General features: G+C 45.4%; 1 protein-coding gene across 2 annotated transcripts in view; it reads left to right on the forward strand.

Annotated features, from left to right (window-relative positions):
• Positions 1 to 15,548, forward strand: part of LOC116989266 (calcium/calmodulin-dependent protein kinase type IV-like) — a 150,744-nt gene that overhangs the window by 108,425 nt on the left and 26,771 nt on the right. For both annotated transcript variants that reach the window (XM_033046456.1, XM_033046458.1), the window contains 2 exons: positions 683 to 765; positions 3,086 to 3,158. In XM_033046456.1, coding sequence (XP_032902347.1) covers positions 683 to 765; positions 3,086 to 3,158 — 156 coding nt within the window. The remainder of the gene's footprint in view (positions 1 to 682; positions 766 to 3,085; positions 3,159 to 15,548) is intronic.

The raw sequence follows: 15,548 nt of genomic DNA on the forward strand, positions 1-15,548 counted from the left end.
GGCGGGACAAAATGTGGCAGCTCCTCTCCTCCAGCTTTCTCCCCAACCTACAATCAGTCTGAATAAGGATCCCAACCCAAAACATTACCTGATGTAATAAAAAGAAACTGCACACGCTGGTTTATACCAAAGGTAGACACAAAATGGAGTCAGCTGGAGTTAGGCAGCATTTCTGGAAAAAGTGGAAAGGTGCCGTTTTGGGTCGGGACCCTTCAAAACAACATCTATTCACCTATCCATGTTGTCCAGAGGTGCTGTCTGACCTGCTGAGTTCCTCCAGCACTTTGTATCATTTTTTTGTAAATCAGCATCTGCATTTCCTTGTTTCTACATTCTAAACAAGGCCAGCAGGTTACATGTTGCAAGAAGGAACTGCAGATGCTGGTTTAAACCGAAGATAGACACAAAAAGCTGGAGTAACTCAACGGGACAGGCAGCATCTCTGGAGAGAAGGAATGGGTGATGTCTGAAGAAGGGTCTCGACCCGAAACATCACCCATTCCTTCTCTCCAGAGATGCTGCCTGTCCCTCTGAGTTACTCCAGCTTTTTGTGTCTATAGGTTACATGTCTAATCTGCCATTTTGTTAGATGACACATCCATCACATTGCATTGCAATTTTGGTCAATAGGATTTAAGTCAATGAACTATAATCTATAATCATTATTCTCTTGTTCCTGTAGATTAAACTAAAGGAAATCTTTGAGACCCCCACAGAGATTATCCTGATCCTGGAGCTGGTGACTGGTGGGGAGCTCTTTGACAGGTGCGTGCGACTGATACCAGACTCTGTTCTCAAATGTCTGACCTTTGTGAAGCAGCCAGGCACCGGCTAGTTTTCTTTCTGGAGGTTTATGAGGAAGATGAAACGAAAAATTAAAATTCAGTCGGTGTGGTGTCTGCACGGTGGCGCAGCGGTAGAGTTGCTGCCTTACAGCGCCAGAGACCCGGGTTCGATCCTGACCACGGGTGCTGTCTGTACGGAGGTTGCACGTTCTCCCCGTGACCACGTGGGTTTTCCCCGGGTGCTCCGGTTTCCTCCCACACGCCAAAGACACTCCACAGGTTTGTAGGTTGATTTGGCTTTGGTAAAAATTGTTAAATGTCCCCAGTGTGTAGGATAGTGCTAGTGAGCGGGGATCGCTGGTCGGCACGGACTCGGGTGGGCCGAAGGGCCGGTTTCCATGCCGTATCTCTGAACTAAGCTAAACTAAACTAATAGGATGATACAGGGAGCTGTATTTATTGAGCCAAATACAAAGTGCTGCACAAACTCAGTCGGTCAGGTAGCGTCCATAGAGGGAATAGACAGGCAACGTTTTGGGTCGGGACCCTTCTTCAGTCTTCATTCCCCAAATGAGCCAGCAGAGTGTGGATCAGTGTGCAAAACTAAATCATCATTTCACAGATTAATTCTGGATTTTTTTTTTTTTTTTAAAGGGAAGTGGCTTGGTTACTTTCTCAGATGTCTATCGAGTGGAATATGAACGTCTTGGTTGAGTGAACTAACTTGTGTTTACATCAGTGAAAGGCAGATACAATCAGATCTAATTAGATTCAGGCTCCAAGTGCTGTAAGTGTGGGAGATATCAAATCTATCTGAACCAGAACAGTCTGACGACTTAGTTAAAATGTTAAACTACACTCATTACAACAGTATCTCAAAGCTTTAGACTTTAGAAATACAGCGCAGAAACAGGACCTTTGGCCCACAGAGACAGCGCCAACCAGCGATCACCCCGTACACTCGCACTATCCTACACTCTAGGGATCATTTACTATTTACAGAAGTCAATTAACCGACAAACGACATCTTTGGAGTGTGGGAGGAAACCAGAGCAACCGGAGAAAACCCACATGGTCACAGGGAGAAGGTACAATCTCCACACAGACAGCACCCGTAGTCAGGATCCAACATGGGTCTCTTGCGCTGTGAGGCAGCAACTCTCCCGCTGCACCACTGTGCCATGTGTTTGTTTTGATTATAAGATTATATTCATGGATTTTTTTTCTGACTGGATGACACGCAAACAATATCTTTTATCTCGGTACACGTGACAGTAATAATAAACAAACAGTGAATGACCAGCACAGGCATGAAGGGCTGAATGGCCTCTTCTTAGGGTCATGGGAGCAACTGAAGTGAAGCCACGCACTTTTGCGCAGAGCACACGGATGAAGATGTCACGTTCAGAGTCCAAAGATACAATGCAATACAATACAATACGGTTTTATTCGTCACAGTGCACATAAAGTGCAAGTGAAATGAATTTGTCAGCAGCGGTACAATGATAAAGGACACACAATACACAATAAAAATTTAACACTAACATCCACCACAGCATTCATCACTGTGATGGAAGGCACAAAAATTGGCCAGTCCTCCTCCATTTTCCCCCGTAGCCGGGACCTCAACCCTCCACAGCCGTCGCTGCGGGCGTCCAGATGTGCAGACAGGTAAAGGTCCAGGTAAGTCCAGAGTCTGCTCTTCCCCACCGGAGACCACGGCTTTGGTTGGTGTAGGCCGCAGGCCGGAGGTCGAAGATTTAAAGTCCCCGCCACACCGCAGCCAGAAGCACCGCAGACCGCAGGGCCGGCGGTCGAAGCTCCCCTCCAGGGGTGATCGTAAGTCAACGCCGGGCCCGTGGTAGAAGTAGGCCGATGGAGCTTCTTCTTCTCCCGGGTCCCCAATGTGAGATCCCGGGCTGCAGACGCCGCGCCGGCTGGAGCTCTGCAGACCGCGGCTTCAGGCTCCGGGAAAGGCCGGACCGATCCTTGCTGTTAGGCCACGGGGGAGGCGACCTGGAAAAAGTCGCCTCTCCGTGGAGGAGGCGACCAAAACGGTTTCCCCCTCACCCCCCCCCCACACCACCTCCCACACAAGACACACAAAGAAACATTAAAAACACACTTTAAAACATACTAAAAAAATAAAAAAAGTTGAAAAAAACTAACATGCTGCTGACAGGGCACCGGCTTGCAGCCCCCCCACCGACCAGATGGCTGCCTTGATCGCATTACTGGTCCATGGCGTTCAAAAACAAAATTCAGAAAATGTGCAAATAATTTTTGTTTGAATTCCCCAGGATTGTGGAGAAGGGATATTACAGCGAGCGGGATGCAGCTCACGCTGTGAAACAGATCCTGGAAGCTGTGGAGGTGAGTCATGTCGGACACCTCTCTATCGGCCTCACTCTTCCTCTCACCCTCCTCCCCAGAACCTCTCTCATGCAAACCAGGCAATTTAATGTGTGACATTTTGCGTCGGGAAGCACCGCTGAGTTGCTTTGTTCTGAGTCAGAGTGGTCCACTCAATGAAAGTTGGATTGATTTAGCTTCCTGTTTATCTGCTAAGAAATCATGGTACCAAACAAACAAACAATTTTCAGTACTGTGACACCGCTTCTAATGACTGCACTCTTGCATATTTATTTGGTTTGTGTATATCAGGTTTTTGTTTTCAAACAGTTGTAAGGAAACAAGGTTAAAGAAAGTCAAAAAGAAACAAGCTTGGATGCTGTGGAGAGCAAATCAATGGATGATTTAAGGCTATGATTAACAGATTCTTGGTTAGTAGGGGTGTCAGGGGTTATGGGGAGAAGGCAGGAGAATTGGGTTGAGAGGGAAAGATAGATCAGCCATGATTGAATGGCGGAGTAGAATTGATGGGCCAAATGGCCTAATTCTGCTCCTGTAAGAACTAATGAACAAATGAGGGCCATACCATGCACAGTGGGAAAGTGTGACCAGCCCAGATATGAAGGGCTGAATGGCCTCTTCCTACAAAAAAAGACACAAAGTGCTGGAGTAACTCAGCGGTTCCGGCAACACCTGATGCCTTTCACTCTTCTTATCGAATCCACATACAAGATTAGAAGTTGTTCATCCAGAGCTGAACACACGTCTCGGCATCTGCACAATGGTGTCTGTCTTGTGCTTCTTGTGCTTCTTGTGCGTGGTGGTGGAAAGATCGGTGGAAACAGGGCCGCGATGTGAACGCTCTTTCCTTGACCCCATGCCTTTCACTTCAGGTGATTTTAAGGGCCCGCATCATTTCTTCAAACTCTGAAGAAGGTTCCCGATCCCGAAACATCACCTATCCATGTTCTACAGAACTGCTGTGTGACGTAGAACATAGAACAGTACGGCACAGGGACTGGCCCTTCGGCCCACAATGTTTGTGCCGAACATGATGCCAAGACCATCACATATCTCCCAGCCCATAATCCATATCCTTCCATTCCCTGCACATCCATATGCCTATCCAAAGTAACGTATCTACCTCAACCACCACCCATATCTGCATGTTCCGGGTACTCATCACCCTCTGTGTAAAAAAAAAACACCCCACACATCTCCTTTAAACTTTGACATACTGAGTTACCCCAGCACTTTGTGTCGTTTTTTTTGTTGTAAACCAGTATCTGCAGTTCCCTGTATTTCCACTGATCTATTCCTAGACCAGTGGAGATACAGACAGGGATGAAGAGATTTTCATTTCTCCTCTGGGGGTTGTGGATTTTTGGAACTCTCAGCCAAAAAGGTTAGTGAGGCAAAGCCATTGAATATCTAGATTTCTGAGAAGCAAAAGATGGAGAGTAACCAAGATAAATGGGAATAGGAAGTTCATGTTATAATTGCATCACCCTGACCTTATTAAATGGTGGAACAGTCTCAATGTTGCCAAGACTCAAGGGCCTGAGCTATAGGGAGCGACTGGGCAGACTACGACTGTTCCTTGGAGTGCGAGAGGTTGAGGGGTGATTTTGTAGAGATGTAATAAGATCATGAGGGGAATAGATAGGGTGTAGGAGCAGGCCATTTGGCCCGTCGAGCCAGCACCGTCATTCAATGTGATCATGGCTGATCATCCCCAATCAGTACCCCGTTCCTGCCTTCTCCCCATATCCCCTGACTCCGCTATTTTTACGAGCCCTATCTAGCTCTCTCTTGAAAGCATCCAGAGAACCTGCCTCCACCGCCCTTTGAGGCAGAGAATTCCACAGATTCACCACTCTCTGTGAGAAAAAGTGTTTCCTCGTCTCCATTCTAAATGGCTTACTCCTTATTCTTAAACTGTGGCCCCTGGTTCTGGGTGAATGTAATTTTACCCACAGTAGCTCAATTACGTAGATTTAAGATGAAAGGGGCAAGATTTAATATGTACCTGAGGGACAACTTTTTCACACAGAGGGTGGTGGGTATATAGAACGAGCTGCTGGAGGAGGTAGTTGAGGCAGGTACTATTGCAGCATGTAGACAGGTATATGGATAGGACAGGTTTAGAGGGGTATGGGCCAAAAGCAGGCAGGTGGGACTAGTGTAGATGGTCGGTGTGTGCAAGTTGGGCTGAAGGGCCTGTTTCCACGCTGTATGACTCGATGACTCTATCCGTAGGATATTAGGTGAGCACATGGAAATGCAGGGAATTTGGGTCACGTACAGGCAGATGAGATCAATTTAACTTGGCAGCAAGGACTGTCGATCAAAGTGTCTGTTCCTATGCTACACTGTTCTATTTTTCTAATACAGTTCCAACTTCTACTTTGCAGAATGGGTTCCTGAAATAAATGTGTGGTTGCACAGATTGGGGAATTAAATAGGAATAAGTAGGTTAACCTATGATGACCATTTAACAGCACTGGGCCTGTGCTCGCTGGAGTTTAAAATAATGAGGACTTCATCGAAACATACAGATTAGTGAAAGGCTTGGATAGAGTGGATGTGGAGAGGATGTTTCCACTAGTGGGAGAGTTTAGGACTAGAGGTCACAGCCTCAGAACTAAAGAACCTTATTTTAGGAAGGAGAGCAGGGGAAATTTTGAGTCAGGGCAGTGAATCTGTGGAATTCTTTACCACAGAAGGCTGTAGAGCCCAAGTCAGTGGATACTTTGAAGGCAGAGATAGATAGATTCTTGATTTGTACGGGTGTCAGAGGTTATGGGGAGAAGGCAGGAGAATGGGGAGGGATAGATCAGCCATGACTGAATGACGGGGTAGACTTGATGTGCCGAATGGCCTAATTCTACTCCTATCACTGATGAATTAAGATTTTTGTACTGATAGAACGGAAAACTCTTAGCCATTTAAAATGAGGGTAGCAGTGGGACCGCGTTATCTCCTCCCTACCTGAACTGTCCTAGAAATCATTTTCCCAGGATAGGAACAGGATTTGGAGGCATTAACCCCTCAAACCTGTGCTAACATTCATGGCTGATGGAACCACCGCATATTTTACATAGCAGAACCATCAATTCATAAGTTCTAGGAGCAGAATTAGGCCATTCAGCCCATCGAGTCTACTCCGCCATTTAATCACAGCTGATCTATCTTTCCCTCTCAACCCCATTCTCTTGCCTTCTCCTCATGAACCCTGACACCCGGACTAATCACGAATCTGTCAACCTCCGCCTTAAAAACATCCATTGATACGGCCTACACAGCCATTTGTGGCAATTAATTCCACAGATTCACCACCCTCTGACAAAAGAAAATCCTCATATCCTTTCTAAAAGTACATCCTTTTATTCTGAGGCTATGGCCTCTGGTCCTAGACTCTTCCACTTGTAGAAACAGAACCAGAATATTTTCAAAAATTAAAGTGTCATTATGGTTTACAAAACAAGACACACATATTGCTGGAATAACTCTGCGGGTCAGGAAGAATCTCTGAAGAACACAGATAGGTGACTTTCCGAGTCCGGGCCCTCCTTCAGACAACTAAATGGGCCCTCTTTTCAGACAGAGGGTGGTGAGTACATAGAATGAGCTGTCTAAAGAAGTCCATATGAGATAGGAGCAGAATTAGGCCATTCAGCCCATCAAGTCTATTCTGCCTTTCAATCATGGCTGATCTATCTTTCCCTCTCAGTCCCATTCTCCATCCTTCTCCCCATAACCCTTGACACCCCTGGCTTTATCTTGCACTAAACGTTATTCCATTTATCGTGTATCTATACACTGTGAATGGCTGGATTGTAATCATGTATTGTCTTTCCGCTGACTGGTTAGCACGCAACAACTACTTTTCACTGTACCTCATTACACATGACAATAAACTAAACTAAACCCGTACTATTCATGTTTTCTATGTTGTTATGAAGAGAACATGTTCTTGTTCATGAGTCAAGCGTTCAATTGTAACATGTACCAACAATAGAACAATGAAATTCTTATTTACAGCAGCATAACGGGCCTGTAAACACATTACTTAAAGATAACCAAAAAGATACAATAAATCATAATTAATGATAATTAAATAAATTCAATAATTATTATCACCTTAATACTTTGGTAAAGAGATTTATGACCTCCATGGTCTTCGAAGACCTCAATTGCACAATATTTTTTATCGGTGTTAGGGAATCGAGAACTGGACATAGGTTTGAGAGGAGAAAGATTTAATTGGCAACTTTTTCACACAGAGGGTGGTGGGTATGTGGAACGCGCTGCCGAAGGAAGTAGTGAGGCAGAAACAGTAACAAGATTTAAAAGACATTGGACACGTACATGGAGAGGAAAGGTTTAGAGGGATATCGGCCTACTGGAACTACCTTAGATGGGGCATCTTGGTTGGCATGGACGAGTTTGGCCAAAGGGCCTATTTCCGTGCTGTATGACGCTCTAACCTCCCAAAATAAATGATCTTGCAATGGTTAATGATATCACACGAACAGCATTCACAGAACAGAACATGGAACAGTACAGCACAGGGACGTGCCCTTCGACCCACAATATCTGTGCCGAACATGATGTCAAATTAAAGTCAACTCCTCTATCAGCACATGATCCATATCTCTCCATTCCATGACTATCCATGCGTACATCGAAAAGCCTCTTAAATGCTAACCCTGAGGAACTAATCCTTAATGGCGAAACACTGCAGTGATCCACCGTGTGATATTTTTCAACTTTATTGTCCACTGACGCGACACTGCCAGCGGGATGCACTCAATGTGTTTTTCATTGAGTTTATGTTCTGCTATCTTCAGCATTGGGAACGCTAGCTCATTCCCTTGACAAATAACACATGAAGGTACAATCTGGAGTGTAAATGAATGAGAGGGCTTGAGAAGACAGAGATTAGTTTGGATGTTCTCCCAAAGGGAGCTACAAGACCTAGCAGGCATGGTCTCAGTACAAAAAGTCAATCACTTAGAACTAAGAGGAGGATGGGTTTCTTCTGTCTGAGGGTCATGAATCTTTGGGATTTATTTACCAGAGAGAAGTGATTAGTGTGGAGTAGTTGTGTTTAGTTTTAGAGATACAGCATGAAAACAGACCCTTTGCCCACCGAGTCCACGCCGACTGACGATCAACGTACACTAGTTCTATCCTACACACTGGAGATCATTTAAAAGATGCTAATCAATGTACAAACCTGCATGTCTTTGGTATATGGAAGGAAACCGGAGTTTAGTTTTGAAATGCCCAGATAAACTAATCTCATCTGCATGAACTTGATCCATCTCCTCCATTCTCTGCATGCCCATGTGCCTATCTAAAAACCTCTGAAATGCTCCTATTTTATATGCATCCACAACCACCCTTGGCAATGCCTTCCATTCCTATCATATCTGCCTCCTTTCCCCCCTAAAATATGTCTGAGGCCGTGTTCTGGTTTGAAACGTCACCTGTCCATGTTCTCCGGAAATGCTACCTGACCTGCTGAGTTACTCCAGCATGCTGTGTCTATCTTCTATCTTTGCCACTTTTGATTTTCATTTACCATTGGACATTGACTTGGGTGAACACCAGGCATTATATATGTGGAAAACATCTGATGAAGCTTTTAGTTTAGTTTAGATACACAGCGAGGAAACAGACCCTTCTGCCCACCAAGTCCGCACCGACCAGCGATCCCCGTACACTCACACTATCCTACACATTAGGGACAATTGTACCGAAGCCAAATAACCTACAAACCTGTTTGTCTTTGGAATGTGGAAGGAAACCGGAGCACCCGGAGAAAACCCACGCGGATACAGGCAGAAGGTACAAACTCCATTGCAGACGGCACCCGTAGTCAGGATCGAACCCGGGTCTCTGGTGCCCACCATACTGCTAAACCCATCTTTAGGGTTTCCTGTCCTTTAATGTGTCCTTCAGCGGTCTGTGCTGTAAACCACTGGAGATTTGACTACTCACAGCTCCTGGCCGTTCCACTGCGAGTGGGTGTAGAGTCAGCTGAACCTCCTTGTGCCCTGTACCAACCAGTGAAGTGCGGAGACAGTCACTCCAGGCATCAAACAACGCTTGCTACCACCGGTTGCATGGAAGTGAAACCATTCTTTCCCCTCAAAGGACAGGCTCCATTTTACCTCGTGTTTCATGGGTCCATACATCAAATTTATTACCTGGAAGACTGAACCCCACAGAAGAACTGGAATAGTTTTTGAATATTAAAGGGTCATAATGGCCTGCTGTAAACTGCATTATCAGAGAAAGATGGTTTTAATATCTTACAAAGCACAATAATTATCCTTTATATATGAGGCCGATTGGTTGGAAATTAAGCATTATCTGCATGGATTAAAGCTTCATCCACCCACCAGTTAATTTATTTCATGTTTTTCCACGGTTACATAAACTTGGACTGTTTTTTGTTTCACAGATATCTTGATTCCTGGCTGCATTTTAATTGTGTATAATTTAGAATCCCTGCTAGTCCCAAAGTAGAACTTGCAACAGTGGGGCAAAACAAATAGACAACCTGTATCGAACCGTTTTCTTTTTTATACTCTGTCTGACCAAGCTGAAACAAAAGCTTAATTACCTCTTCTGAGAGTCAGGGATGAAGCCAGTGTGAATGTCACTGGGACACATTGTCTCCAGATGTGACAGGAGCAACTACAGGGCTGCAGAATAGAAGTTTTGTCTGAAAAAAAACCCCAAAAGCCAGTGGGCACTCGGAATGAAACATTTTGAGAAAAGGCAGAACATGCTGGGCAAGTTCTGAGGAGAGAGAAAAACATCTCGGGTGTATGACCTTTCAACGGCGGCACTGTGGCCTGGCAGCGGTAGAGTTGCTGCCTCGCAGCGCCAGGCACCCGGGTTGACCCCTGACCTCATCTGTCTGTGTGGGGTTGGTACGTTCTCATAAGGTCATAAGGAATAGTAGAATTAGGCCAAATGGCCCATCAATTCTACTCTACCATTCAATCATGGCTGATCTATATCTCCCTCCTAACCCCATTCTCCTGCCTTCTCCCCATAACCTCTGACACCCGTACTAATCAAGAATCTATCTATCTCTGCCTTAAATATATCCACTGACTTGGCCTCCACAGCCCGCTGTGGCAAAGATTTCCACAGATTCACCACCCTCTGACTAAAGAAATTTCTCCTCATCTCCTTCCTAAAAGAACACCCTTTAATCTGAGGCTATGTCCTCTAGTCCTAGACTCTCCCACCAGTGGAAACATCCTCTCCACATCCACTCTATCCAAACCTTGCACTATTCTGTATGTTTCAATGAGGTCCCCCTCATCCTTCTAAATTCCAGCGAGTACAGGCTCAGTGCTGGCAAACTCATCATATGTTAACCCACTCATTCCTGGGATCATTCTTGTAAACCTCCTCTGGACCCTCTCCAGAGCCAGCACATCCTTACTCAGATATGGTGCCCAAAATTGCTCACAATATTTCAAATGGCAGCACCTTATAGAGGTGCTGACCAGCACCTTATAGAGCCTCAACACTGCATCCGTTTTTGTATACATGCTAGCATTGAAATAAATGCTAGTATTGAGTTTGCTTTCTGTTCTCCCTGTGACCACGTGTGACCGCGTGGGTTTTCTCGTGGTGCTCCACTTTCCTCCCACATCACAAAGACGTGCGGCTTTGTATTCAAAAGGGAACTGCAGATGCTGGAATATCGAAGGTACACAAAATTGCTGGGGAAACTCAGCGGGTGCAGCAGCATCTATGGAGCGAAGGAAATAGTCTGAAGGCAGGCAGTCTGAAGAAGGGTTTCGGCCCGAAACGTCGCCTATTTCCTTCGCTCCATAGATGCTGCTGCACCCGCTGAGTTTCCCCAGCAATTTTGTGTACCTGCGGCTTTGTATGTTAATTGGCCTCTGTAAATTGCCCCTAGTGTGCAGGGAGTGGATGCAAAAGTGGGATAACATACAAATAGTGTGAATGGGTGATCGATGGTCGGCATAGACTTGGTAAACTGTTTACATGCTGTACCTTCCAATTCAATTCAGGTCCCCAGTTGAGCAACCTACCTGACTGGTATGAGTGGCTCTCTAGCAGGTGAGTATCAGATCAAGACAGAGTCATCGATGAGGATCCATTATTCTGGGAAATAAGTGGATATAAAATACTTATGGAATTGCATTCGGAAGTGATCTTGATAAATTGCAGGGATTTCAGGGGAACTGATGGGTTTTGATGATCGCTGGAACTGTGTTCTAGGGGGTCTGTGGGCAAAATGCAGGCAAATGGGACAAGCCAATATGTCACATTGGTCCACATGAAAAATGTGGGCCAAAGGGCCGGTTTATATTCCGCACAACTGTATGACTTCATGCTGCTGGGTTGTAGGATGATTGCGTTATTGAGTATCGACTGGGAATATGTTTGCTCGCAATGATCTCAAATAGCAACACTTTCTATTTTCAGCTTTATCTTTGATACATTGACCTAGTAATTCAGGAATATAGCACAGTAGGAAATTAGTCCAAGTCGTCTTGAGAGAGGCCTGGTTGGCCATTTCTGGGTCAAGTAGGACTTTGTAACATAGAAACAAGATGATGGTTTGCATAAAAGGGCACAAAGTGCTGGAGTAACTCAGCAGGTCAGGCAGTATCTTATAGGGAGGGAGGGAGAGAGAAAACGTGGAATTACAGACCAGTTAGTCTAACATCGGTAGTGGGGAAACTGCTAGAGTCAGTTATTAAAGGTGGGATAGCAGCACATTTGGAAAGTGGTGAAATCATTGGACAAAGTCAGCATGGATTTATGAAAGGTAAATCATGTCTGACGAATCTTATAGAATTTTTCGAGGATGTAACTAGTAGAGTGGATAAGGGAGAACCAGTGGATGTGTTATATCTGGACTTTCAGAAGACTTTCGACAAGGTCCCACATAAGAGATTAGTATACAAACTTAAAGCACACGGTATTGGGGGTTCAGTATTGATGTGGATAGAGAACTGGTTGGCAAACAGGAAGCAAAGAGTAGGAGTAAACGGGTCCTTTTCAGAATGGCAGGCAGTGACTAGTGGGGTACCGCAAGGCTCAGTGCTGGGACCCCAGCTATTTACAATATATATTAATGATTTGGACGAGGGAATTGAATGCAACATCTCCAAGTTTGCGGATGACACGAAGCTGGGGGGCAGTGTTAGCTGTGAGGAGGATGCTAGGAGGCTGCAAGGTGACTTGGATAGGCTGGGTGAGTGGGCAAATGCATGGCAGATGCAGTATAGTGTGGATAAATGTGAGGTTATCCACTTTGGTGGCATAAACAGGAAAGCTGACTATTATCTAAATGGTGGCCGATTAGGAAAAGGGGAGATGCAACGAGACCTGTGTGTCATGGTACACCAGTCATTGAAAGTAGGCATGCAGGTGCAGCAGGCAGTAAAGAAAGCGAATGGTATGTTGGCATTCATAGCAAAAGGATTTGAGTATAGGAGCAGGGAGTTTCTGCTGCAGTTGTACAGGGTCTTGGTGAGACCACACCTGGAGTATTGCGTACAGTTTTGGTCTCCAAATCTGAGGAAGGACATTATTGCCATAGAGGGAGTGCAGAGAAGGTTCACCAGACTGATTCCTGGGATGTCAGGACTTTCTTATGAAGAAAGACTGGATAGACTCAGATTGTACTCGCTAGAATTTAGGAGATTGAGGGGGGATCTTATAGAAACTTACAAAATTCTTAAGGGATTGGACAGGCTAGATGCAGGAAGATTGTTCCCGATGTTGGGGAAGTCCAGGACAAGGGGTCACAGCTTAAGGATAGAGGGGAAATCCTTTAGAACCGAGATGAGAAAAACATTTTTCACGCAGAGAGTGGTGAATCTCTGGAACTCTCTGCCACAGAAGGTAGTTGAGGCCAGTTCATTGGTTATATTTAAGAGGGAGTTAGATGTGGCCCTTGTGGCTAGAGGGATCAGGGGGTATGGAGAGAAGGCAGGTACAGGATACTGAGTTGGATGATCAGCCATGATCATATTGAATGGCGGTGCAGGCTCGAAGTGCCGAATGGCCTACTCCTGCACCTATTTTCTATGTTTCTATCTCTGGAGAACATGAATAGGTGACGTTTCGAGTCTTCTTGGATAGGTGACCTTTCGGGTTGGGGGCCTTTCTTTAGAACGATGAACCTCCAATAAGCTCCACATTACATAATCTTGGGGACTACTATTTATTTGTTTGTATTTTATATATTTCTGTTGTTTATTATGCTTTTACAGGGCAATTGTGCTGCTGCAAGTAAGAATTTCATTGTTATGTATCGGGACATTTGACAATAAAACAAACTTGCCTCTTGAATCCAAACAAAAATGTCACCTATGCGCCAAAAATCCGCCTACAAGCCTGTACGTCTTTGGAGTGTGTGAAGAAACCGGATATCCCGGAGAAAACCCACGCAGGTCACAAGGAGAGCATGCAAACTCCATACCGACAGCACCCGTAGTCAGGATCGAACCCGGGTCTCTGGCGCTGTGAGGCAGCAACTCTACCGCTGTGGCCCATGAGGATGGGTTGTGTCTCACGGGGAAGTTGCTTCCTCGGTACTGTGAGAATGGAGACTTGCAGATATTTTAGTTTTTAATCTGTGAGGTATCAACGTTGTACAGGCATTGAACTCAACAATCCATTTCACATTACTGGAGACTGCAGGACAATGCAGGCCGTTGCTAGGCAACTATTAATTGGAGAGATGCAGGAAGCAGAGGGGAATATGTAGGCACAGATCCCATGAAATGAGAATATCGAGAAAATCTGCATTTTCTTTTGATGCGCTAAGTTCTTTATTTCAATAATAAGATATTAGTGCCAGTTCAGGCTCCCGTTGCAAATTTGTGGACACACAAGCACAAGTTGAAATAAACCATCCACAGCGATGGAATTGAGTCCGTCCTGCATCTTACACACAGTTATGTAACTTGACAGATGCTGCTGTGATTAAGTGTCATGTTGACAAATGCACATTCTCCCCGGCAGACTTTCACTGCAAATCAACAAGATTTGTGTGGGTTTCTCGACACAGTTACAGCTGAGGGCTGTGCCAGGGACTTTTTATCTCTGTCTCGATCAGTCTCCTGCGCTGTTCCATGGGGGAGGCGAAATCCAGCAACGAGCAGGAAGGCTGGAGGTGCAGGAGACAGCTGGATTCTGGTACTTGGGAGGGGACGGGAAATACAGTGGGACACATAGGAAGAAAGCCACATGGAGAGAATAGATAGGGTGAATGCACTGTCTTTTACCCAGAGTAGGCGAATAAGAACCACAGGAAATAGAGTCACAGAGTAACACGGCATGGAAACAAGCCCTTCGTCCAACTTGTCCATGCCGACCATGCTGCCCCATCCACGCTAGTCCCACTTGCCCACGTTTGCCCCATATACCTCTAGTCTAAACCTTTCCTATCCATGTACATGTCCAAGGCTGAAGAAGGCTGCAGTGGAGTGGAGAGCAGGAAGGAAGTGATTTGCTCAGGGCCAGAGCTGTATGTCCTTCTACACTCCAAAGACGTACGGGTTTTTAGGTTAATTGGCTTTGGTAAAAATTGTAAATTGTCCCTAGTGCGTAGTATAGTGCTAGCGTACGGGGATAGTTGGTTGGCTAAAGGGCCTGTTTCCACACTGTATATCTGTCTAAAGCCTAAATGGCTTGTTCATATTTGCAAGGAATAAGCAGGTTGAAATAGTTTCCCAGTGGAGCAGCCAAGCTTCAAAGCTCTATTCTATGACAATGGCCCCAGGCTCATCCACACCACAGGAGTAGACCTTCATAGTCTGATTGAAGTTTAAACCCACGCAGTCATGGGGAGAACGTACAAACTCCACACCGACAGCACCCATAGTCAGGATTGAATCAGGGCCTCTGGCCCTGTGAGGCAGCAACTCCACCGCTGCCCCACCGTGCCACCTATACTGCACCTATTTTCTATGTTTCTAAGCATCACCGTTTGTTTTTCTCCAGAGACGCTGCCTGACCTGCTGAGTTACTCCAGCACTTTGTGTCTATCCTAGCCATAGATCTCTCGTTCTAAAGTGACCCAATAGTCAGCGATATCGTCTCACCGCTGACTTTACGGGCCAGTATACGAAGCAATACAATACAATATAACTTTATTTATCACAGGAGGGAAATTAATCTGCCGACAGTCATAAAACACAAAATTACATGAAACATGAAATTAAAGTGACGAGCGGAAAGGATTGGGGTGGGGGGGGAGTCAGTCTACCCCACGACAGAAAGGGGGAGCAGTTGCATATAGTTTGATAGCCACAGGGAAGAAGGATCCCCTGTGGCGTTCTGTGCTGCATCTTGGTGGAACCAGTCTGTTGCTGAAGGTGCTTCTCAGGT

The sequence above is a fragment of the Amblyraja radiata genome, chromosome 29 (assembly GCF_010909765.2).
Source record: "Amblyraja radiata isolate CabotCenter1 chromosome 29, sAmbRad1.1.pri, whole genome shotgun sequence".
Lineage (NCBI taxonomy): Eukaryota > Metazoa > Chordata > Chondrichthyes > Rajiformes > Rajidae > Amblyraja > Amblyraja radiata.